We start from the raw sequence: 27,522 nt of genomic DNA, 5'->3' as shown, positions 1-27,522 counted from the left end.
CTAGGACTTACACCATTGGCCTTCCATTTCCCAGAACTGTACAACAGGCTTTCCTGGGTTTCCAAATAGCAGACAGCAGATCATAGAACTTCTCAGCCTCTGTAATTGCATGTGCCAATTCCTTATTTTATATATATATTTCATATATACCCTGTTCTGTTTCTCTGGATAACAGACTTGGCATTGTACTAGTATGATTATCTTGACTATATATTATAAATACATACGACCTTCTTAATATTCCCCAACTAAATTTAGGTGATGATTCTCGACTGTTTACAAGATAAAATCCTAGCTTTCTTGAAAGATTAAACATCCAATTTCCATTGTGAATAACCAAAGTATAATCCCCAAACAGGACAATTATATTAATATAAACATTGGCACATGGTGTCATAGCCTGAATGGGGTAAAAAGGGAGTTTATGTGTGGAATTGGTAACCTAAATGTGGAACGCAAAATATAATAGCTTTTAGAAGCTAGTGAAGGATTTCTTAAATAAAACAAAATAAGCACAAATCATTTTTTAAAAATACTGCCATAATTTCAGTAAAATAAAAAAAAAACAGTATATCAAAAACTTCAAAAACAAAATGAAAAATTGCCATATGCTGAAAAATAAATGTAGGCAACTTTTTTTAAAATTTATTTTATTGGTTATGCTATTACAGTTGTCCCAATTTTTCCATTGCCCGCTCCACCCAGCACCCCTCAGTCCCTCAGGCAACCCCCCTACCATTGTCCATGCCCATGGGTCATGTGTATCAGTTCTTTGGCTACTCCATTTCCTATACTCTACTCAACACCCCCATGGCTATTCTGTAACTACCAATTCATACTTCTTAATCCCCTCACCTCTTTGCCCACTCCCCCACACCCTCCTCCCATCTGGCAACATCGAAACACTCTCTGTATCCATGATTCTGTCTGTTCTTGTTTGCTTAGTTGTTTTTTAGATTCAGTTGACAGATATGTGTTTATTCCCATTTTATTGTTCACAGTATTGATCTTTTTCTTAAATAAGTCCCTTTAACATTTTATATAATGATGGTTTGGTGATGATGAACTTTAGTTTTTTCTTGCCTGGGAGGTTCTTTATCTACCCTTTGATTCTAAATGATAGCTTTGCTGGGTAGAGCAATCTTGGCTGTAGGTCCCTGCTTTTCATGACTTTGAACAATTCTTGCCAATCCCTTCTAGCCTGCAAAGTTTCTTTTGAGAAACCAGCTGACAGTCTTATATGAACTCTCTTGTAGGTAACTAACTACTGTTCTCTTGCTGCTTTTAAGATGGTGATGTTAAGTAGACATGGCTTGCCTCTTCACACAACCACACTGAACTTACAACTAAGCCTTAGCTGGTGTGGCTCGTGGATTGGGTCCAGGCCTGCGAACTGAAAGGTCTCTAGTTTGATTCCCAGTCAAGGCATGTGCATGGATGGGTTGCAGGCCCAGTACCCAGTTGGAGGCATGCAAGAGGCAACTGATCAATGTTTCTCTCCTTTTCTTCCTCCCTTCCTCTCTCTAAAAATAAATAAAATCTTTTAAACATAAATATTTGTAATAACTTTCTTTTGAAGTATTTTCCTTATATAATTTTAAGATCTTCCATCCCCTTGTATTTTAGGAATGTGTTTCTTCAGATTGAGATCATTTTATTCACAGCGCCCCCATTTGAAAGCAGTTCTAGTTCAAGTGGAACTCCTTTAGAAGAGACTTCTGCATAAAGTTCTTCACTTACAGGTGTTACAATGAACAATACTTTCTAGGAGGGTTATTCACTTCATCCAAAGGAAGGTTATATGGAATTGATGCCTTTGTAGACAGGTGGTAGTTTTTTGTAAGTAACTTATTCTTAAACTTTGAAGTTTTTTTCCTTGGTAATGGTAATTGCCAATCATCTGGTATCAGTATATTTTAGTCACTGTTTATTATAATTTTTGATAGTTTAAATACAAAACTATATTTTATCATTTCAAGAGATCTATAAAGAACATTTACCTTTAGACCTTAAAAGGATTTTAGAGATTACCTAAGAAAGCTTTTATTTTACAGATAAAGAAATTAAGGTGAATTTTATAGGTAAAATTTAAATTCTATGTACGTAATGATACTTGAGAAGTATTTTGAAAGCTAATGGAAATGACTACTCTAATATATCAGAAAAAGCAGTGGTAATGTAATAATTACCAATATTTAACATGCATAAGTATCTCCTGGGGGAGTTTGTTAAAATTTTAGATACCCTGGCCCACTTCAAGAAATAGTGATTCACCATGGCTGAAGACTGAAATTATGTGTTTTAACAAGTACCACCAGGTGATATGCAAACCAGTTTAACAGATACAGTGGAATAAACTGCATTCAAAATTCTAGTACCTGGATCCATTATTCAGTCACTGAGTGACCTTGTGTAAGTCACTGCCTATCCTCTACGAACCAATTTAAAAAATGTTATTTTTTCTATAAGTAACATTTGACTTTCATGGACAAGTATGCTCTCTTCTTATTTCCATAAAATTGTTATGGAATCCACTACATTCTATCTTGAATTTCAGTTATGTGCCATACTTTTTTATTCCTATTAGACTGAAAATAATTCCATCTTACTCAATCTTTTTTACCTTTCATTAGCTGTTCTCATTTAATGCCAAATTTCATTCTGTTCAATCATTTACTGAATATTATACATAGTAGAACTGAGAATTAAACATAGTTTTAGTTCCTATGGCTTTACTACCACACTATAGAATATATCTAAAAACATCTGTCGAATTTTTTAAAAGATTTTATTTATTTTTAGAGAGAACGAAACGGAGAAAGAATGGGAGAGAAACATCAGTTGCAGCGATTGCCTCTCATACACACCGACCAGGGACCAAACCCGCAACCCAGTCACATACCCTGACCGGGAATCCAACCTGTAACCTTTTGCTTTGTAGGATGACACCCAACAAGCTGAGCCACAATGGTCAGGGCTATTTTCCAAATTTAATTAATTGGCTATGTTGCCATAATCATTTTTTAAATAAGACATTATTAATGTAGTTTGAAGTAATTAAAATGTTTTCTAAAATATCCCCCCCTCAAAATATTATGGTCTTTTTTTCTGCACTCCAACAGCAATCTGAATATATTAGTATTATAACTTAGGATAATTTATTATTATTTCTTTACATTTGTTTTATTCCAACTGATTGTGGACATTTTGACATCTCTAGTATTTACTACAATACCTAGCACATAAGCAATAGATAATTTTATTGAACATTCAGGAGACTGAAAAGAATCTTAATAATGGTATTTATTAAAAGGGAATGCCTGAGAAATCAATTTAAAGGAAGAAATCACCAACTGATCACTGATTGTATTTCAATCTCTAAACAGATAAAGCTTTTCCTGTTGAAACTGATATACTTACCTAAAAGTGAAAGATTAGGCCAGAGGAATGGATATTATCAGTCAAGAAAAAAGAATTCAGGGGAAAAACAGAGCTATGAATACAGTACTCTAAGAGTACCCAAAACAAAAGAGGATAATCAATGAAGTTTTCTTCGTCCCCAGGTAATGTTATATAAATATACACTAGTAAAAAATATCTGTTGAGCATCTATCATGTGCCAGGCACTGTGCTAGATGCTAGATAACGTACCAAATGGATAATATGTAGGCAGATAATCAAAGCAAATGATAATACAGTATGCTTTAATAATTCAGTTTATTAACTACCTGGGTAATTCAATTATACTTGAAAGTATCCTGACTCAAGTTCTGTCCAGCTTGTTCATGTAAGACAGTGTTAGAAATTTTTGTTAATCATTGAGGCAAAAAATATGGTATCATGGAATTACCATATATATTTAATTAATTAGGTTCTGATAGTACCTATTCTTAATCAAGGGTAAAATTGGAGAAAAACCATCTCAAAGAGGTTTACCACTTAATTAAACAAATGATTCTTTAGCATCTCTTCTGTGCCTCATATAGAACTATGCACTCAAAACAGGGAATAAGTCACAATTAATACCAATAGCCTGCCCGGACCTCTGGGAGTAGGTGGAGGGCTGGAAGTCAGGTGAACAGGAGTGGCCACTGGAGGAGATCGCAAACTGCTGGGGACAGTGAGCTGGCCGCTGGTGTCCTGGTAACCCAGCTTGAGCCTTGCAAACACTCCTCCCCAGTGCAGAGCGACCTGCTCTTGGTGGGAGATGCCCCATCCCCAGGCAAGATGAATGGCCAGAGAAAGTATTGCACTGAGCACGCAAGACTAGCAAGACAATTGGATAGGGGAAAAGCCCTCCTACCCGCTTCTGGTACCTGATTGAGGGTGGGACCAGGGAAAAGAAGGCACAGTGCACAATAGAGGTCAGAATGGCAGCAGGAGGCCAGGTACTGGATTGAAGAAGCCTGTCATTTTAGCCTGGGGAAAATAAGGGATTGGTGGTGTGTGTTTGGGGGGGGGGGGGGGGGTGGATCCTTCCAGACTGTGAAGAAATTTGGAAAGTTAACAGGGCATTTCTGAGAAAGCACTTGGCCCATCCCAATCCTGAAACTAATATAATTCCAAGAGAAGGAAGGGGTGCCCTCTTACCCACCCCTGGAACATCCTGGCTGGTGGGTGCATTTGCAGGACTTTCTGGCCCTGGAAGCCACATGGCCAATGGCAGCACAGGGCTCACAAGTAGATTCCAGGAGGGAACTTGAGACCTGACAGTGACCAGGAGAAAAGCTGAGCTGCCTGGATGACCACTCAGTGGCCACCTGTGGTTCCCAAGCGATGGTATTTTAAATGGGAGACGGAACTCTGGATGCTGCCTTCAGGTTTGTTCTGGCTGAGGATGGCTGGATTTTCCTCAGGGTTCCCTGTAGGGGATGGGCTTTGAGACAAGAGTCTGCCATTCTCCCAGTTTGTGCAGCATTTGAATAAAAACCTTTTTTCCTTTTTCACCAGCCTCTGCCTCTAGAATTTGCCCATTAGTGGGAGTGGGCAGCTGAACCCCTACTTTGGTTCAGTAACAAAATTATTTACAAGGTTCATGAAACCTCGTGGAAGAAGCCAGACATAAAAACAATGATGACACTATTTATTTAATAAGCATTTTTTTCCCAAAGACTGTCATAAAGTGGGATCTTTCATGTGATGCTGGTTTTGGAGGTCAAAAAGCAATATTTATGTATTCATCCTTTTTATACAACCAAAAAAATCCTTGTCCTTGGTACTTTAATGAATCATATCTGTATAGCACTGACTACACTGAAAAATGAATCCCATAAACTACAGATCATTCTAGTAATTGATTATACCAACAGAAGATCTCTCATTTCTCCCCGACATCAACATTCTATTTTCAGCATGTTATGGTTCTGTCCTCAAGCCAGACTATTCTTTAAACAAATATTTCAACCCAGATTTTCTTCCTTTTGTCTGGATGCTTTTCAACAAATTTACAGAAAAGGTATCTATCCTCTAAAAACTATCTCATGCAAATTTTCTCAATTTCCAAACAAACTGATGTCACACTCTAATTTGTATGGTAATTATTTTTGCTGTTATCTTTACCTACCCCCGCCTTCTGTTTCCTCTGAGAATAAGCTACTTGAGGATATCAACCACTTTTCCCTCATCTTGTATGTCCCATAGGTTTAGCATGCAGAAAGGTCTGAGAAAATATTCACTGACTTTAAAAAGTCCAACAAAGTGGTTGTGCTATAAGCAAAAATAATACTTCCACATTGCTTCTGAAACTTAAAGAAACAAACATATTAATGTAAGAGTAAATTAATTTTATTGACTGATGAAAAACTAAAGTGATAAGTATGAATAGTAAACAATAATCATTGCATTCTGTTGGAATTCTGTTTTTCTTCTTTTCACTTTAAGCCAAAAAGACCAAAAATTATAGACTGTTAGTAAGCTAATCATTTAAGTATTTTTTCAACAAAAACTGCATAGCTTAGCAGTTGCACAGCATTAAATATATACATTTTTGCAAAACCCTGAAAATTTAAATTTTTGTGTTGACCTCAAAGGCCAATGGAATCACCTACACTGGTCGAATTCAGAGTTTCTTTTCCCTTTTCTGCCACCCTGTAAAGAAAAATAGGGCAAATTATTGAGGAAATACCATTTGGGGGTATTTGCAAATTAAGAATATATGAAACTGAAGGCATTTTTGAGTATGAGAAAGAAGCAAGTTCTTTTTTGAATTTGTTGCAAATTTGTGCATTCTCCTAAATTATTCTTATAGGGTTATTTTTAAAAACGGTTAAAGTAGTTGTAGAAATCAGTTACATCTATTGGAACTAGCCTAGACTTGCTAAGATCATCAATATCTTATTCTTTAAGAGTTCTTTTAAACTGTCCCAGATTGTTTTTTAAATAAAAATTTTGATTACTACTAAAACAATGTATTCCATATGATCAGCAAATTTAGTTAATTCAGTTAATTACCCTTTTGGGTAATTCAATTTCTAATGCAAGCTTTGTCTAGCCATCTTATCTGATAGCATTGGAAGTCTGGTTTTGTTCTTCACTGGGGTGGAAAGTAGATTGTACTTTTCACATTGCTCAGTGACATATATACATCTGTACTTAATCTGCTCCAACTGAAACTCCATCTATAGTACTTGACTAGGACCAAGAAAAGAGAAAGGCAGCTTAAAAGACAAGAAAAGAAGTATTTTCATTAATTAATTTTCACATTAACATTTTCTGCCTTATTCTGATTTTAAAAGTAAATACTTGTAGAAATATGGGAAGCCCAAAGAAGAAAATTAAAATCATCCATAACTATTTTACCCACCCCATTTTAACCATAAATAATGGTTTGATGTATTTGCCTTACAATAATTTTAGTTTTTTCTCCATTTTTATAAACTATGGCAATGGTACTCGTTTAGTTGATCATTAGAATCACCGAGTAGTAATATTTTTTTTAATTCTAATGTCTAGACTTTGTCCCTGACCTATTTATTCACAATTACCAGGAGTGGGTCAAACTATCTGTAATTCAAAAAGCTCCCAAGTGATTCTGAGGATCAGCCAAGTCTGGGAAAGTGCATTTCTTAAAATGGTGGTTTTATCAAGGGCACTTGAAACCCAGGCCAACTTAATAATGGTGACAGCTTCTCTGTTTTGTTTTGTTTTTTAATCTTTTTTTCTGCATATAACTTTCCTCTTAGTGATCAAAACATTTCTCTAACAATCTTTGTTTTATAAAAATCAAGTCTAAGAACACTGTTATTTATGAACAAATAAAAGTTTTGCAAGAATTCATTCAGAGAAAGTAAGTATAAAGAGGTTACGTAGGACTTGAGATATGTAGTGGTATGTATTAAAAACAAGATTTATTTCCTGACGGCAGGAAAATAAAAATAAATTTACCGATGTCATACAGCTTAAAAATCTTACCTTCCTTCTCAACAAGATTAAAAGAACACACAAAAAATTTTCAAGAATCATTTTCAAAGCCTCCCAGGCAAATTCTCCTTCCCGGACTGATGAGATATCAAAGCTGGGGCTAAACAACTTTAATGTTCACTAGGCCACCAAACCTTTTTGACTATGACCCCACCTTAATCAACATATTTTATGTCATGACTTAGACACACATGCATACATACATACAAATAAATATATAGGTGTGTGTGTATATATAAACACATATACACATACACATATACTTAAAAAAAAAAAGCACTGGTATTTTTTACTGCTTCGTCCAGAAAAAAAATGCTGAATGCCAGCTTGTGAATGCAGAAGAAATGACAGAATTAGAAATTGAATTAGAATAGAACCGAATGAATAATAGAATTAGAAATTCTGTCATTGTAGCTGCTACAAATATCATCAATGGATGCTAAACCATTGAGCAAAAAGAAAAGGATAGTCACACAATCTCAAAGTATCACTCCACATATCATTTATTAATTACAAAGGGGAAAATATACCTTTACAAGGAAGATATCTAAAAGATAATGCTGTACCCAAGTGATTAAACTTATCATATAATGCAAAAAATGGCATGTGCCTTTCCTCAGTATGAGTCAATGGCATGTGTGCCATATCATCTATGTAATAGCAAGAATTTTTCTGAAATACTTTAGTTATTGCCAATATTTTAGTTAATACCATCATCTGGAATAACCTCAACATCTTTCTAAAATGTATATTATATAACAAATATAACAAAATTAATATTTCTGGGGAATAAATTTTGGCCTAAGAACAAAATAGTGCAGTTATTCAATCACATAGTATCTAATTCAAATGTATTATTTGTGATGAAAACACTTTCAAAATTATAAAAGCATACCTGGTATTTGGCTAACTCTGCTTGCAATACTTTCACTTTAGATCTTTCTTGTTCTAATGCAGCATGAAGAGAAGTCACCTATAACCAAATATTCAATTTTTAAGAGACTTTTATTGTCTTTTCAGGCAAATACTCTTAATATTTTTTTAGCATTGTGTAATTGTATATAAAATATTGAATGTAAAAAAATATATGTAATGGCTATATTTTTTAGTCAAGTTTCGTAATTCAAGACTAAAGCACGGCCTAAGAATACCAGTCTTGTGTACAGTTTCCCTTACCTGAATAGTCAGCTCATTCTTGATACTTTGTGATTCATCAACTTGCAGAAGTATTTCTGCTTTATCTTTCACTGATAAGAAAAGGAAAAAGAACTGTATATTCTTTTCAGTCACTCAAAAATTTAACAATATTTCAGTGACCCAAGAAAGCAATGCAGTCAGGCAAAGAAAATTGTCCTCATACTTAAAGAATGCATTTCTTGACCCTACATATAGCTCTTATTTTTTCACTGGTGAATTCTGATTATTATTGCCACAGCAGTTTTCTTGGAAACTTTACATTTTCTATAACATTAAAATATTACTTGTATGAACAGGATGAAACAGTAAAAAGGACAAAAACACAAAGAAATAAAAAATTTCACATAGGGAGAAAACTTTAAATACCTTGACTAATCTTCAAGATTTAAAAAAAAATTGTAGAGTGTTTTTGTTTGTTTGGTTAAATTGCCAAGGTGAGCTTACCAAAAGGCCCACAAAAATTATTTTTATATGACTTTCATGCCCATAAAGCATTGTCAAATAAACATCGCTCCTATGACATAATTGATCATATAACATCTGTGGTCTCTCAAAACTATTCATTTGTCTAGAAATTTTTTTTCTCTTTGGGGGAGCAAGAGATGTATTATTTTGGCCTTTGAGTTTCCTAAGAATTAAAAATCTCCACATGGCTAACAAACTCCATGGTAATGGCTACTGAATGAAAAACTAACTCCTCAACTTTAAAACAAGAGGGAAAAAACAAGATTGAAGAGGTAAAACTATAACTGTTATACAGTTTTTATTGTATTCCCATCTTTTAAAAATATTTCACTAGTGAAGTTTTGGACTATTGTATGCTTCTAAGTCCACTTTACCCACAGACCTTCTGGACTGTATTTTTGGTGTAATGGTCCTATATCAAATTCTTCTACTTGGATTATGTATAGTGTGAGTATGGACACCAATTTTATCTACTGGTAGCCATTTTTAATCCATTATTGAGAGTATGCTTTATTCAGTTAATTTTCTTACTTTTTACAAAGTTTCTTTAACTAAGGAATATTTATTTCACATATTTAAAAATCATACATCCATTGATATCATTAATTTATTCAATTAGAAACATGCTTTATAAACATTTATTTTATTTTCATAATTTTATTCATTCAATGATCCACATGAACTCAGTAATATGAACAAATCTAAATGAACTTCAGGAAGCTAGCATCAATTTGTTCAAATAACGCCTTTCCTCATTATTTTTTAACTTCTATTTCATCATAGTTAAGCTGTATAATAGTTATAGTTATAAAAAAATAGAAAAGTTATAAAAATAAGTCCAAATCTACTTCAAGACTATATAATCTGTTGAACTGGACAGGATTTTTGGTTTTTGCTCATTGTTCCCTTTTGGTTGGACAATTTCATTCCCAGTGTCTTCATATTTGAAATAATTTTTTTGGTCTTGTTTACTTATTCTTCAGGGTGAGTTTCACAATTTCTTAAGTGCAATACAGTGATCACAGGGGATATACTTGATATTTCATTAATTCATATTAACAGGGAAAACTGTTTAATAGACTTAATTTTGTCTATTCAGAAGATTTCCTCATTTATTCATGATTTTATGTCTCCTTTATCATTTATAATTTCCTTTACATAAGTTTTATATTAAAAATTAATGCACATTTTCTTTTCTGTCATGAATGAAAAATTTTTACAGAACTTTCAAGGTTAAGTGTCACTAGGTAAACATAATCAGGAATGCAAATGATTAGTGGGGACTTTCATACATCAACTTTACTAATCTTATTATCTCTCATCAGTTTTGATTGGTTTCCTTGGCTTCCTGGTGCTGACCTAGTCCTAAAAGTTTAGAGAGGCAGCAAAGTATGAAGAGTACATGGTCAAGGAGAAGGAAAACCTTAAATGATGACAGGCCTTTTCCTCTAATGACTAAAAAGCAGAATCTTAAGCAAATGTTATTCTTGTTTTCCTGCTAAATATAGTCTCTATAAGAATTGAAATTTCAAGATTTCTCTTACACGAATAATCATAAACTTGTATAATACCTAAGGGTGCTACAAGAGTGACTTATAATAAAAAAAATACCAGCAACAATTCAGTTTGTATCACTCTGGGAAGCCTTTTTACTTTGTTGTGTTAATAAATTATGTACCTTGAAAAATTATCTTCAAATATTTTTTAAAGATTAACTTAATTCTAAAACCACAAAAATCACTTACTTTCACCTTCCTGAAGCATTTTCAATAACTGTGCATTTCTTGCCTTTACTTCTTTATACTTTGCCTAATAGTCAAAGAAAAAAAGATTTAATTTTGTCAAGTAAATAATATAATGATTCACTATCAATTTATGAAGCTATGAGTTCTCAGCTTGCCTGAAGACACAAGTTATTTTTGGAAAAAACAGGATGGAGAAAAGTATATTCAAATTAAATACTTTTACGTAAATTAAATCCCTGGTATGATAATAGAAATTAGTATTATAGGTAACTGAAAAATAAAGAAGAGAGGGATAAAAGTGGAGAAAACTCATTTCCTGAAGCCTTTTTCTTTTCTTCCTCAAATAAAACCCTTAACATTTCAAAATAATTTGATTAAGATAAAAAGAAAAATGATTCATGGCTCTATACCAGTACTACACTCAATTTTCTGTATCTGCCTATATATATATGACTGTTAATGGCTGGAAATGCACCTACTGTGACTGAAAATATCCATTTTAAATTTTATTTAACTTTAAATTTTGGTACCCAAATATAGTGGTTACTGAATTGTACAGCACAGCTGTGTGTTCTCAGTTAAGATTAAATGTACTAATCTCTTGTTATTTCACTAACTAAATATTGTTAAAGAGATTTTTGGTTGATATGAATTAAGAATTTACTAAAATACCTTTTAATTATTTTTAAATTTTCTTCTCCAATGGCTTAGCTTCTTCTCATACTACACAAATGATGCAATTACACACTTTGAACAAGAGAAACTGTATTTACACATTAACCTCCATATTCTGAAGAATTTTTCACTCTAAACCCCATTTATTCAACACTCTGAATTACTTATAAATACTTAATGCATTAGAAAAAAATACATTTAATACATTATAGGAAAGCAAGAAATCAGAGAAACAGATCAGCATAAGAAACTTGTCAGTTCTTCTCCATGTACACAGATAAATACAAAAGTTACCAGATTCAAAGTCGTTCTTGTAAAACAAATTCAGTGTATTTTAAAATCAAGTCCAGTGAAGATGGATTTTACTAAATACTCTGCCCAGTAAATTGCTGATGATAAATCAGTATTGTAACTGGGTAATACTGCAGGTAATACACTGAAGAGAAATAAGTACAATAGTAAATAAAAGGGAGTAGGACTTCTGAGGATCTTAGGAATGAGTAAGAATGGTAAGTCAGATGGAAACATAAAAATATGAAGAAGGAACCTTACACAGTCAACTACAACTATATTCACTATGAATACAGAAATATATTTGCTGTGAATATGTAACTATATCTTATGAAATTCTAACTCTCAGGGCTTCAATATTAGTATTTCACTAAACTATCTCTAGTGAAAGCCTTTGTTCAAAGTTCAGATCAGTGTACATGATCATCTCTTAGAGCAGCCCTAGTGTCTAAAGTCAGCACTTAAAGAAAAAATTGCAAATGAGCAACATTACCCATGAAAATTCTTTATATTGCCCATAAAAATAACATTTAATATATACAATTACAAGCAGTAAACATATCTCTAAAAACATAAATTTATAAAATACTAATACCATGCAATTTATAATAAATAGCACAAATGAAATGTACAGTGCCCTTACTGGTATTTTTAACTTCATGAAAGAGAGCAATTGATGTTAAATACACATATGCTCTGACTCCACTGTGCCCCTACTGCACCGTGAACATCTATGCTGAATCCATAGCTATGTCAAGCTCAACATGTCCAAAATGGGATCTTATTATTTTCACTGCCTAAACTAGTTCAAAATGTGCTCTTGCTCTTATACTCAATACCCGTTCATTGTTTTTACCAGACTATGTTCACTCCAGGCCCTCGGCTATGTGCATTACCATCCCACAAAATAATCTTTGTGTCACTTCCCTTCTAAACTCCAACCCCAATTAACATCTCCAATTTCATGTTCTACAACTTCCTGTTTCTCTAAATGTCGGCAAGAATGTATTTACTACCATTTCCATGCCTTTCTACGCACTGGTCTCTCTAACTGGAAACCCCATCTTTTCTGTAAGATCCTTACCAATTTTCAGTAGCAAAAACTAATTCACTCCTGTTTCTGTGCTTCTAGAGCATTCAGTCAAATCTCAATTACAAAGTCTATACTGCAATTATTTATATGTTTAACTTCCCCATTAGACTATGAGCTTCTTGCTAACTTATCCTTGTATTCTCTGATGTGGGACATGGTATGTGCTCAGTGAAAGCAAAGAAAATATAAACAACAAAGAAAAAGCTAAGGGAAAGGAGTGAAGATTATTCTTAAAGGCATGAGTAGAGGAGGAGAGAAAATGTCATTAGAGTTGAACTTGATTTATCACTTTTTTCTCTGTTACAGATGCATGGCCCAGAAAGATACTTGAGATGAATAAAGAGATATCTTTTAAAGTGTAAGGAAGGAAGAAAGAGGGTAATAGATAGGTTTATAGTTAACATAAATTGTATATTAACAAGTATTAGTGAGCATGTGGAGAAAATGGAACCCTGTGCACTGCTAATGGGAAAGTAAAATGGTATAGATGTTAGGGAAAACAGTTTGGTGATTCCTCAAAGATTTAAATGTAGAATTACCATATGACCCAGCAATTCCACTCTTAGCTACATAACCAAAGGAATTAAAAGCAGGGACTCAGATACTTGTGCGCCAACGTTCATAGCAGCATTATTCCCCATAACCAAAAGGTGAAAATAATGCAAGTGTCCATGAAACAAATGAATAAACAAGGTGTGATATATACATACAACGGCATATTATTTAGTCATAAAAATTAATGAAATTCTGACACATGCTAAAACATGGATGAACCTTGAAAACATTATGCTAAGTGAAATAGGCCAGACAGAAGAAAACAAGTATTATATGATTCCACTTATATGATGTGCCCAGAATAAGCAAAATCATACAGACTAGCAGTTACTAGAGGCTGCAGGGAATAAGAAAATAAGGAGATGTTTACTGGGTACAAGAGTCTGTTTGGAATAATGAAAAAGTTTAGAAAAGAGAGTTGGTGGCTATACAATATTACAAAGGTACTTAATGCTACTGAATCGTACACTTAAAAGTAGGTAAAATGGCAAATTTAATGTTATATATATTTTACCATAAAAATAAATATTATTATTCTAATTGTATATCATTAATGAATTTAAAAACCTAAACAGAAGAAACACTATTTCGATCATTCAAACCTTAAACACAAATATATATAAGAGAACCAGAAACTGTGCAGATTACTAGTTTACAATAGTAAATAAATACAAACCTCCCATTGAGTGATCACATTTTTCAGTTTCTGGATTTCAGCATCTTTCCTTTCAAGTTCCAACTTTAGTCTTTCAATTCTTCCATCTTTCAGAACTACTTCCTGAAAAAAGAAAAAGACTATTTTAGAACACTGATAGTCTACTAATTCTGGTTTACAGTTTTCCTTTGTGAAAAGTTTAAGAAGGAAAATCCCAATTTTCTTTATTTTAATTCATTTTCTACAGCATCCTTAAACTGTTGACTGTATTTCCACCTTTACTCAATGATATAATTATATACAAATATGCAAGCAAATAAGATATTTATGATTAACCTAAACTACAAACATACCCTAGAATAATATTGGGGCTTTGAAATAATGTTTATGAATAAGCATATTAAAAGTGTTCTGTGACAAGTTTAGTCTATCTTTAAGACCCTCTAAAGTTGAAAACTTAGAAAAAATACAAAATAATAAAAAAATAAAAATAGCTTTCTCTATTATCAGCAATTAGCAGGTAGAAAATACAACTAGAAAAACCATTTTCTCCCAGTAGCAATAAAAAACATCCCCAAGAACTCTGAAATTTTCAGGATCCATAAAGAAAAGTATAATATACTGAAAAAGAAGGAACAAAAATGTAGACAGAAAGACTAAATATCACTAAATGTATTACTTTGTAAAGTCAATACTATTTCAATTGAAATTCCAATAGGATTTTGTACTTTGGAACTTAATAAGAGAGTCAAAACTTTATACGAGAGAATACAGGATGGAAACAAAGGTAATGCCAAGAAGAGAAATTTGCCTAACAAATATATACTATACAGAAAAAAGTAACTAAAACAGCATGATCATGGCATCCAGGTTGACAGAGCAATGCTATAGAAAAGAAAGTCTGACTGGGGAACTCAAGAGTTGGAAAATTTTAGTTTAAGGTAACAGTTAATAAGCCTAGCAGTTAATGCACCTAAAAAGCTATTGCTTCAGGAATTGCAGGTATGGCCCACCCTGACTCCAGGAGACCACAAGCCATCAACCTTTGTGCTCCAGAAGATACCATAAGCAATCCCAGAGAGAAGACAGTCCACTGCCCAGGACACAGATAAAGAAAATCTCCCAGGACACAGGGCACAGATAAAGAAAATCACTGGTCAGAAGATGAAAGGATGTTAGTTAAATCAGCTTTTATCTGATTAACTCCTTTCCTGAATTCTAAATCCCTTACCTACATTTCTTTCCCTTGAATTCCAAATTCCTTACCTACACTTTTACCCCCTTATAAAAAAGGCTGGCTTGAAAGGAAATGTAAGACAGTCTGTTAGGGTATAAATCCACAGTCTTCTCAGGTTGCAGGCCATCTGAATAAAGAGCCCATAAAGATTCAATCCCTCTCTCTGCTTACTGGGTCTGTCTCATAGATGACAGGCAGCACGAATGCCGGTTTTTCTGGTTTCCAGTCCAGAAAGAGGTTTAAGACGTAAGAAATTATTATAATATAAATATAGTATTTCTAAGAAGTGAAAATATGCTGAATAATGGTAGGTTACAATACAAACAGCTACCTAGGAAAAGTCGTTAAATCCCTCCATCTTGCACCACATACCAAAATAAACAAACTTAAATGCAAAAAAATCAACCCAAAGTCATACCTTTGATAACAGTATAAATTGGTTCTATTCATCTAATGAGTATGTGGAAACATCAACTTATTCTAAAAATATACCATGAGTACCTCACTGCTGCTGGGTGCTGAATATACAACGGGAAACAGAACTGAACAGATTATTGCCCTGGTGGGACTTGTCTGGTACAGGAAGCAGATGTAAAATAATAATAATAATAATAGTAATAAAATGCTACAATTAGAAACTGAGGTTTTTAAGGTATGAAGAAAAGAAGCATAACGATAAAAAGAGAATAATGTGGATTATTCAGGTAAAGGCCTAATCTTGGAGGGCCTTATAGACCATAAGTATGGTCTGCATATTATTCTGAGTAAAATAAAAGCAATGAAGGATTTTTTAACAGAACTGTTAAGATTTATGTTAGATGTATTTTTTTTAAAGATTTTATTTATTTATTTTTAGAGAGAGGGGAAGGGAGGGAGACAGAGAGGAAAGGAAACATCAATGCGTGGCTGCCTCTTGAACGCCCCTACTAGGGACCTGCCCCACACCCCTGTCCTGTGTTCTGACCAAGAATCCAACCAGCAACCCTTTGGTTCACAGGCCGGTGCTCAATCCACTGAGCCACACCAGCCACAGCAGATACGTGTTTTTAAAGGATGACTTTGGTTGATGTATGAAAAATGGTTTAGAGTGCGGTAAGAGAGGTGGAAAGACCCTGCAACTGCTACTACAAGTCTAGGTCAGAGACAATTAGGCCTTTGATTAGGGTGGAAGCAGTTTAAGTAGAAAGAAGTGTATCATGCAAGAAGTTATTTGGGAATACAATCAAGAACATTTGTTGAGAGGTTGTGGTAGGTGAGAAAGACGGACACTTCAAGTTTCTAGTTTAAGGAGTAAGGTGGGTGGACCAAAATTAGAAATATACATACGGTGAAGGGAGTAGTCAAAGAACATATACGTACGACCCATGGATATGGACAACTGTGAGGGGACTGACTGTAGGAATGGGTGTGGGATGAGTAGAGAGTGGCAAAAGGGGAAAAATTAGGACCACTGTGATAACATAAACAATAAAATATTTAAAAGAAAAAAACAGAATATACATACTATTAGGTCCAGGAATCTCATTTCTAGGAATTTATCTTAGAAGTTAAGGGGGAAGAGTATATATCAACACTCACTGTGATTTATTACAACAAAAAACTGGATGCCAGTTTAAATGCCCAACTATAGGGTAACATAAACTATATAATATAGTAACATGATCCCAAAATTGTAATGCTACATTCCAAGGAAAAATGCTGGGAGGACATAAAACAAAACTTTAATAACTCTCTTAGGACATGATATTATGCAAGATTTTCACTTCATTTAAAATTTCTTTTATCAAAATTGTTTTACACTGAATATATAATAATACAAAACACTAAGTTTGAAAAATGAAACCACATAAGTATTAAAATAGTATCTAGATAAATATGAATATCATCTTTGAGCAGGAAAGCCCTCTGAACATGATACCAAGGAGAGAAAACTAAAAAAGAGAGAAAACTAAAAAGAGAGATTTAACTTGATGGAAAATCTCCAAAAATACTATAATAAAATCAAAAGATAAATGAAAATCTGGAAATAGTTAAGTCACAACCAACATGACAGGCATATGAGCAAGAAACATGAAAAATATAATCTCCATAGTAAGCAAAAACTGTTATATCAAAATGGTACATTAAACTGTTTTTCTTAGTGTGGGTAAATGAAAACAATTTAGTTATTAAAAACTCAATTATTTAATGTTCAAGAATTACTTAATGACCTGCAATGCTCACCATCTGCATTTAACTAAAAAGTGGTCCATATGACCGTTTCTGTATCACAGGGGCGGGGGGCGGGGAGGGAGGGGAGGTGTGCGGGGCAGGGTATATATCCAAAGAAAAGTAGGACCACAAAATATGCACAGAAACAAATTGCATGAAATATAAATAGGCATACTGTGATATTTGTTGTAAAGTCTGGTAACAACCTACTAGACAGATTTCAAAACCTGTTAAATCAGTTGAGACTCTCAGTTTGAAAAGCACAGCCTAAGGGCTTGAAAAGTCAGGTCAAGGACACTGTAAGTCCTTACTTGAGGTCATGGATAGGTTCTGCAACTTTGAACAAAATAATGTATGACAAAACCATGTTATTTAAAGACATGCTATAGTTGATTCAACAGACACTGAAGTTTAGTAAGCCATGGAAAAGAAGACAGATTCGAAAAATATTTCAAAGATTAGTATCTCCCAAGCCTTAAAACAGAAAAGTGAAGAACGAAGTTTAGAGTCTGGATATCTAGATAAAATGATAAAACCAAAAACAGAAATAATGAAAGTTAAGCCAAACACCTGGTTTGTAGAGTAGATGACAAGCCTGAGTTTCAACATAGTGAGTATAAGGTTTCACTTGAATAAAAGGGTGAAATGTGTCATAAGGGCAATTAATAAAATGGAAATGTGAAGACTATAAAGGTAAATGAGATCTGGAATGGATGATCTATCCAATGCTAGTGAAGTTGTGAAGACATCATCCTGCTGATAGAAGACAATGTTGATACACATCAGAGCAACACAGATATGTATATCCTTTGACTCAATTACTCTTTTTAAGCATTTATCCCAAGGAAATAACTCACCAAAAAATTAAATACATGAAGATGTTCAATGAATATCAGGTGACCAATTCCAAACAACCTAAATGTTTGATAATAGGGTATGGACCAAGCAAATTACAGCATGTTGATTTGACAGAATATAATGTATGGTTTACAAAAGGACTATGAAACTATATTCCTTACTGTTACAATTATTTTAAAATACCTATACATGTGGTATTTCCCTAAAAAGGAGTATTCAAAAATGAAACCAAATGTTGTATTAAGTATGGCCAAATTAGGGTTGAATTATTTTTCACCTTTAAAAATTCCTGCCATATTAATTAATGTACAGTAAAAAAGTATCTTAACCTTGGCAAAAAGAAGAGCTTTCTTTCTCTGAGAAAAGAATACAATGGGGAGTGGAAGGAGGTAAAAAGAGAAATAGAGTATTTTTATAATGGCCTCAATCTTCTCTTTTTCCAGTTACACTTAATGACATGAGAAATAAATTTTTTAATTATGAAAAATTTCACACACATATATATAAACGATACAGATATGGTAAAAAGAAAAATAATGCAATATACAGATGAGGAATTTGAATATTGAAAAAAGTATAGAAGGTCCTCAAAAATAGAGTTAACACATGACCCAGCAACCTTTCCTCTGGGTATTTACCCCAAAAATTTGAAAATATTTATTTACAAAGATAATATGCACCCCTATGTTCACTGCAGCATCATTCATCGTGGCCAAGACATGGAAACAACTGAAGGGTCCTTCAATAGATGATTGGATAAAGATGTGTGGTACATATATACAATCAAATATTACTCAGCCATAAGATAAAATACTGCCACTTGTGACAATGTGAATCTATATTAAGAATATCATGCTGAGCAAAATAAGTCAGACAGAAAAAGTGAAGAACCATATGACTTCACTATATGTGAAATATAAAACTGAAAGCAGCAAATGAACATACAAGAAAAACAAACAAAAACTCACAGGCACAGACAACAGTACAGTGGTTACCAGAAGGAAGTGGGGTAGGAGGTATAATAGCAAAGGGTAAAGGGGGTCAAATATATGATAATGAAAGTAGGACTTTGGATGGTGGGTACACAATGTAATATACAGACGATGCATCACAGAATTGTACAGTTAAAACCTATAAAATCTTATTAACCAAGGTCACCCTGATAAATGTAATGAAAAAAAAGAATCTGAACATTACCGGTACTTTGGCATCCCCCATGTGCCTCTCCCTAGTCATATCCCTATACCTTCCCTCCTAAAGATATCTACTGTTATGAATATTATGTTTGCCATTCTCTTCCTGTTAAGTCTTTTACTACATATATGTGTGTTCCCTAAAATATATATTAAATTTTCTTCTTTTTGAAATTTATATAAATGGTATCAATTATTCGGTGACTTGATTTTTTTAATTAAACATTATGTTTTCAATATTCATCCATGTTGTTAAGTATAGCTGTCATTCATTTCTCCTATCAATTTTGTTATTACAAACAGCTGAGTTTTCAACATTCTTCTTGAACATGTCTCCAGGGTTTAATCTAGGGTAGAGTTTCTAGAACATACAGTCTGTTTATCATCTTCAACTTTAAAAGTTAATGCTAAATTGTTTTCTAAAATGGTTTTATACCAATTTACACTACCACTAGTAGTATGTTACCACTGTTTTATATCCATAACATTACTGAGCATTATCTGCCTAATTCCTGTCACTAGTTCTTATCTTCCTTTAGTTTTTCCTAGGCAGTGCAGTGGAAATTAGTATTATCGCATATAACTTTGTTCTCCTCTCAAAAATTCTTTATTATCTACAACTAAATCCTAATTTAGGCCTTTAAATCCTCCATAATCTTTTCCAACCACCAACCTTACTGAATTTATCTGGTACTATTTTCCTCTATGAGCCTTCTCTTCTAATTAAACTGGTTTATACTTCACTGCCCCAATACTTTTACTTACGGCATTCCAATTTCTTCTCCCTCACCTCTGCATGTTCAAATTCTACTGCCTTTTAAATCGTAATTCAAAAGCTATTTTCCTCTAAGAAAGCCATCTCTGATCTCCATTCATGTGAATTACTATCACACTTTTATCTTTTTTTAAACTTACCATTTTCTACCTTGTACAAAAATAATTATCTATTAAATGTGTACTGGGCACAACAACATGCTCTGCTAAACATTTTAAATCATAATTGCTAATTTTCCTGACATTACATGAAAGGTAGATAATCTCTTCCCAGTGTGACACAGCTGATAAGCTGCAGCTCAGAAGCTATATTTTGTGTTACTAGGTTTGTTTGATTTCAAAGACATTTGTCTTTCTACCACATTGCACTGTCCTATGATTTTTTTAAACCATAATATTACTTAATCATTTAACTAAACATACATACACAATTTTGTTTTACAAAGTTTGAGATATTTGTTGAATATATTAATATCATTATTTCTATCCAAAAATTATCTGATAGCTTAAAAAATAACAAGATATGGACCACAAAAGGGCAAGTCATAGTCAATAAAAAAGAAAAAAAGCAAATATGCCAACCATAAATGTTAAAATTAACATGGCTGCTTGGACTGTACATACACTTTGACAGTTGAGGCAAGACAGGAAAACATTAAATTTAATTCAATGCCAGAAAAGAAGAAACTCACAAGTACCTCAGGACAGGCAAGGATTACCCACTACTAAGTTGAAAATAGATTTTCATGTGGAATTGTGTGTTATTGACCAATGTTACTGCTGCATTGGAGTAAAGAGTTCTTAAGGGTCTGACTTCTTGTGTGCTATAAAACACAGTAGGTGTTTAATCTGCTGAATGACTGAATTTATCTGTTTCAGAAAAAGAAACAAAGAGACAACATCCATTGAGAAGAGTGACAAGATGGGATATGGGTTTTTAGAACTTGGAATTAGCCACTGTAGGAATATGTCAAGTCAGAAAGAGATGAATCAAAAAAGACTGTTAAGTAGGAAAAAAGATATGTAAAAGTTAGCACTGATTTTCAGAACAAAACATTAGCAATACCTGGCAGCCCAGGAATGAATGGTACATATTGGCAAGCAGAGAATAAAAGAAAATCAAGGAAGTAAGGGGAAACATTCACATATGAGGTAAAGAACAGGTTCATAGTTTAAGAGAAAGTAAGACAGAAGATCAGAAGTTGTGGTAAAAAAAAAACACAACAGAGTTATAGGTCTCTATATGATATCTTGTTTTTTAAACAGTATTTTTAAAATGTGAATACCATTCTTTTGGCTTGTGGGATTTACAAAAATAGACTGCTAACCAGATTTGACTTGCAGGCCATATTCTGCAACCCCTATTTTACAGGTTAAAATTCTAACTTATTTTCACATAAAAACACCTTTACAGAATCTAAATGCAATCTGTTTCTCTGGTTGTATTATCTCACACTCACTTAACTCTGTACGTCTTAGATGCAGTATCTTTCAGTTTCCTGAATATTCAGTCTAAGGCCTTTCATAACTCTGGGACTGTTCTTGCAGTTCTCTTAGGCTTCCTCCATTTCTCAGCTTACTTATTCAGTTACTTATTTATCAAAGTCCATCCCAAATGTCACTTATTTATATACCTTTCACAATTCACCCAAGTGATTTATTACCTTTTCTATTAAAAATCTCTTTATTGTTTATATTTCTCTTAAAGCCTTCATCATGCTAAAGGATATTCTTTTTACAGGTCTACTTCCTCCAGTCCCCACTGCTTTGAGTGTTTAAGGAAAGGGCTGTCTTAACTATCTTGGTATTCCTACTCCCCTACACTGGAGCCTAACAGTAGTACCTTGTTATAGCACATGTTCAGTAACTACTTATCAATGAATGAAGTACTTCATACTTTTTAATATAAACATCTATGACTAAGACAAATCCTAGCTATAACTCAATAGAATCATAATTGGATTCCACTGCTTATTTTTTAAAAAAAGAAAATTTGTATTTTAATTTTACTGTGATTTTAAGAGAATTTTCTATTTTACATGCCTGGTAGTGTTCATGAGTTGCACAATTATCTGTTCCATTATATTCTGTAAGCTGTTCTCTTCTTTTTTCTCTAATAAGAATTTTATGAACATCATCTTCCAGTCTATTGAAGAATCCTCCATCATGTGATAAAGTGTGAGAAGAACTCAATTCCTGTCAAAAATGAATTATGATTTACTATCATTCAACACAAAAGTGTATGCATTTAATAAACCTAATCAGCCACTAAAAGGAGAAGAAAATGGATAACTGAGAGACAATCAACCATCTACTTCTTCTCTTTTTCAATAAGATAAACAGTAGTGACACATTTTGAAATGTTTTCTTCTTCGTATTTTTGAATTGGGTGCTGCTTGATTTAAAAAATATTTTTTATCCATATACCATAAAATCCACCTATTTAATGTGCATAATTCAATGGTTTTCAATGTGCTCATAGAGTTGCACAACTACAACTGCAATCAATTAAAAAAAATTTTTAATCCTCCCCGAGATATGTTTTATTGATTTTAGAGAGAGAGAAAGATCAGAGTGAGAGAAAAACATTGAACAGATGCCTCCCAGATGTGCCCTGACTGGAGATCAAACCTGCAACCTAGGTATGTGCCCTGTCAAGGAACAGAACCTGCAACCTTTGGTGTGCAGGAGGATGTTAGAATAGAGCCACCAGGCCAGGGCCCACAATCAATTTTATAACAGTTTCATCACCCCAGAAAGGAACCTTGAATTTATTAGCAATTGTTCCACATTTGCTCCTAATACAGCTCCCCCTCAGCTGTCCCCTGGGCAAGTCTAATCTACTTCCTGTCTGTATAGACTTGCCTATTCTAGACAGCCAACTTAAATGAAATCATAAATAATATGTGGTCTTTTGTGACTGGCTTCTTTCACTTAGCAAAATATTTTCAAGGTTCATTTATATTATAGCATGTATCACTATTTTATTCCTTATTGTCAAATAGTATCCCATTGATGGACATACCACATTTTATTTCTGCATTCATTGGTTGATGGACATTTAGGATGTTTTCATTTTTGGCTATTATGAATAATGCTGTTATAAATAATCATACACAGTTTTTGTATGGATATGTTTTCAATTCTCTTAGGTATATGCCTCAAAAATAGAATTTCTGAGACATATGGTAACTCTATGTTTAATCTTTTGAGGAATTTCCAGAGTTTTTCAAAGCAGCCATACCATTTTACAATCCCACCAACAGTACAAGAATTCTAATTTCTTTGCATTCTCACCAACACTTGTTATTATCAGTCTTTTTTATTATAGCCCCTGGAATGGGTGTGGAGAGGTATTCCACTGTGGTTTTGAGTTGCATTTCTGATGCATCATTTCATGTGCTTATTACACATTTGCATATATTTTTGGAAATACATCCATTCAGATCCCTTGCCCACTTTTTAATTGGGCTGCTTTTTATTTTTGAATTCTAAGAGTCCTTTATATACTCTAGACACAAGTCTCCTATCAAATATATAATTATTTGCAAATATTTTCTCCCATTCTGCGGATTATCTTTTTACATTCTTGATAGTGTCCTTTGTGCATAAAAGTTTTTTATTTTGATGAAGCCCAATTTTTCCAAGATACTACCATAAAACCCACGGTCACAAAGATTTACTCCTATATTTTCTTATGAGAGCTTTATAGTTTTAGTTCTTACATTTAGGTCTGCAATCAATTTTCAGTTATTTTTTTGTGCATGGTGTGAAGAAGGGGTCCAAATTCATTGTTTTGCATGTGGATATATAGCATCGTCTATTGAGAAGATTATGTATTCTTTCTCCACTGAATTCTTTTGGTATCCTTGTTCAAAATCACTTGAACATAAATGTAAGGGTTTCTTTTCTGGACTTTTAATTCTGTCAACCTTTATGGCTACCATTACGCCATACCACACTGGTTTGATTACTGTTGCTGCTTACTGCTTAATCTTTTATAATACATTTAAAAATAATTTTACATAAATTATATACATCAATTATAGACACAAAATTTTATCACAATCTACTCAACTACATAAAATTACAAAATTTACATTTCTCCATGAAAAGTAGCACTGCCTCTCCAACTTCCTGTTCTTAAGTCAAAGACTGAAGAAAATGTTCCTTTGGCTCTCAAAAATTTGACCTATGTCCTTCATTCTTGAGCTACTATAGTCTTAATTTTATCCATCTTAATTGAATTTGTGAGCAAATGACCAAACAGCTAACTGTTCATCCTTTTCTCCTCACTTTATGTTAGAAAGTGTTTAAGAAAAAAAATTTTTATATCAGTGCTTAATAAATACACAAATTACATTAAAAACTTTGTACAGCACTTTCTATTTTGCAAAGAACTTACACAAACATGACTTCATTTGAATCTCATCAAGAGGTTGATAGGTGAATGATTTCCCCACAAAGTAATCATGGCCTCAGCAAAGTTAAGTAAGTTGCCCAGGAGTCACTCTATTGCTAAGTGGTACAGATATAACTCTTAAGTCTACTGCTTCGAAAAATATTTCTGGTATACTCCAGTAAGATTATATTTTAAAGTAACAAATACAGCATACTCAAAACACTGCTGAGCTTCTGTGGAAGGAATAGCATGATGGTGGCAACTAATCAGCCTACGGATTTCACTTCCCTAAAAACTGCAGCTCCAAAAAACAGAAACAGAGGCATGGTTACATGGAACAGACTGACAACTGTCAGGGGAGGGGGCTGGATTAAAGAAGGTGAAGGGATTAAGTAAAAAAAGAAAAAACACATTATATATTTAACACACAGACACAGACACAATGTGGTGACAGCCAGAGGCAAAGGTGGGTGGGGATAGGTGGAGGTGGGCAAAGGGAAGATAAATGAGGACAGAAAAGAGACCTGCTTTTGGAGACGGGCACCCAAGGCAATGATGCAAGTGATGTTTTGTTGAATTGTACACTTGAAACTTACATGGTTTTGTGAACCAATGTCACCCCAATATATTCTATTTAAAAAAAAAACCAAAACAGCCCTGCCTGGGCAGCTCAGGTTGCAGGTTCAATCTCTGGTCAGGGCACATACAAGAAGCAACCAATGAATGAATAAATAAGTGAAACAACAAATTAGTGTTGATGATGCAACCGATCGGTGTTTCTCTCTCACATTGATGTTTTTCTCCCTCTCTTTCGCCCTCCCTTCCCCTCTCTCAAAAAAGAAAAAAAAAAAAAAGGTGAGGAAGAAATCAAGAAATTCCCAAATAAATAAAAGCTGAGGAAGTTTTTGACTACTAGATCTGCACTTCAAGAAATGCTTAAGGTAAGCCTGGCAAGGTGAAAAGGAAGTAGACAGTAATTCAAAGCCAGAAATAAACATCTCAATAAAGATAAATATATGGAAAAATAAAAGCTGGTATTATTATAACAATGGTATGAAACTGTACTTTTTGTTTACCACATGATTTAAGAGACTAGTATATTTAAAGAAAAAAATTATTATAAAAGCTCATGTTATTATAACTTTGGTTTTTAACTCCAAATCTTGTTTTCTATATAATTTAGGAAACTAATTCATTTAAAATAATTATTAGTTTATGTGTTGGGGCATGCAGTGTTATAAAGATATAATTTTGTGACATCAACAACTGAAGGGGTAAGGATGGCAGTATAAAGAAGCAGAGCTTTTAATGTTATTGAAGTTAAGTTACTATAAATTCAAATTTGTGTTTTAACTTTAAGATATTAAATGTATTCTTCATGGTAATCACAAAGAAAGGGCCAGAGAATATATAAAAAAGGAAATAAGGAAAGAACTTAAACATTTCACTACAAAAAAAATCAACTGACTACAAAAGAACACAATAATGCAGGAAATGAGGAATCAAAAAGAGCTATAAGGCATATAAAAAACAAATAGCACACTAAAAAAAGTCCCTCCTTATCAACAATTACTTCAGACAAAAATGGATTAAACTCTTCAATCCAAACACAGAGACTGGCAGAATAAATAAAAACATATAATCCAACTATATGTTCTCTACAGAGACTCAGCTGAGATCCTAAAACACAAATAGGCTGAAAGTGAAAGAACTGGAAAAGTATATTCTGTGCAATTATTAATCAAAAGAGAGCAGGGATGACTATACTAATATTAGACAAAATAAATCATACATTAAAAAAACTAGACAAAGACATGTATGTATATATTTTTAATCCTCACCCAAGAGCATATTAATTGATTATAGTGAGGGTGGAAGAGACAGAGAAACATCAACAAGAGAGAAACACCAAATGATTGCCTCATATACATGCCCCAACTGGGGACTGAAACCACAATCTAAGTATGTGCTCTGGCCAGGGATGGAACCTGCAACCTTTTGGTGCATGGCATGATGCTCCAACCAACTGAGCCAACCAGTCAGGACAGCAAGAAAACATAAAATAATGAACATTTACATACCTAATAACTAAAAAAATATATGAAGCAAAAATATATATATATATATGAAGCAAGCAAAATTTAACAGATTTGAAGGAAAAAATAGACAGTTCTACAATACTAGTTAAAGACTTTAATACCCCGCTCACAATAATGAATACAATAACCATACAGGAGATAGGTAAGGAAAGAGAGGACTTAACACAATAAATTTAGGAGATCTAACAGACATAAACAGAACACTGACCACCAAGTGGGTTCTTCGAGCAAGCTGACAGGCGGTATGTGACAGGTGATGGGGGAGTGACGGGATTGTACAAAAAGAAAAAAACTCATGGACACAAAGTATGGTGATTGCTGGGGGAGGAGGGATAAGGGGAAGTGGAGAAGGGTATAGGAGGGATAGGTGGTGATGGATGGAGACCTGACTTATGGTGGTAAACACACAATATATTAGTATACAGATGATGTGTCGCAGAACTGTGCATCCAAAACCTGTATAATTTTGTTAACCATTATCACTCCAATATATTCAATAAAAAATAAAGTTGGTTCTTCAAAAAGGTCAACAAAATTGACAAATATTTAGCTACATAGACTAAAAAAGAGGGGAAGACTCAATTAACTAAAATCAGAAATGAAAGTAGGGGCATTACTACTGATTCTACAGAAACAAGAAGGATTGTAACAAA

The 27,522-nt window shown here is 33.4% G+C and overlaps 1 protein-coding gene across 7 annotated transcripts in view; it reads right to left on the bottom strand.

The window, feature by feature from the left end:
• Nucleotides 1–5,801: 5,801 nt before the first annotated feature.
• Nucleotides 5,802–27,522, bottom strand: part of GKAP1 (G kinase anchoring protein 1) — a 59,986-nt gene continuing 38,265 nt past the window's right edge. For 4 of the 7 annotated variants that reach the window (XM_054582976.1, XM_054582977.1, XM_054582979.1 and 1 more), the window contains 5 exons: nt 22,408–22,564; nt 14,117–14,214; nt 10,827–10,890; nt 8,596–8,666; nt 8,249–8,392 (listed from right to left, as the gene is read on the bottom strand). In XM_054582976.1, coding sequence (XP_054438951.1) covers nt 8,249–8,392; nt 8,596–8,666; nt 10,827–10,890; nt 14,117–14,214; nt 22,408–22,564 — 534 coding nt within the window. Of the gene's footprint in view, nt 6,088–8,248; nt 8,393–8,595; nt 8,667–10,826; nt 10,891–14,116; nt 14,219–22,407; nt 22,565–27,522 lie in introns of those variants that run through there. The other 3 variants (XM_054582980.1, XM_054582983.1, XM_054582982.1) reach the window with 3 other exon arrangements.

This window comes from Pteronotus mesoamericanus, unplaced genomic scaffold (assembly GCF_021234165.1).
Source record: "Pteronotus mesoamericanus isolate MK-2021 breed Mesoamerican mustached bat unplaced genomic scaffold, CSHL_Meso_final contig_73, whole genome shotgun sequence".
Lineage (NCBI taxonomy): Eukaryota > Metazoa > Chordata > Mammalia > Chiroptera > Mormoopidae > Pteronotus > Pteronotus mesoamericanus.
The sequence above is the reverse complement of the archived record's forward strand: the minus strand, read 5'-3'. Positions and strand labels throughout refer to the sequence as shown.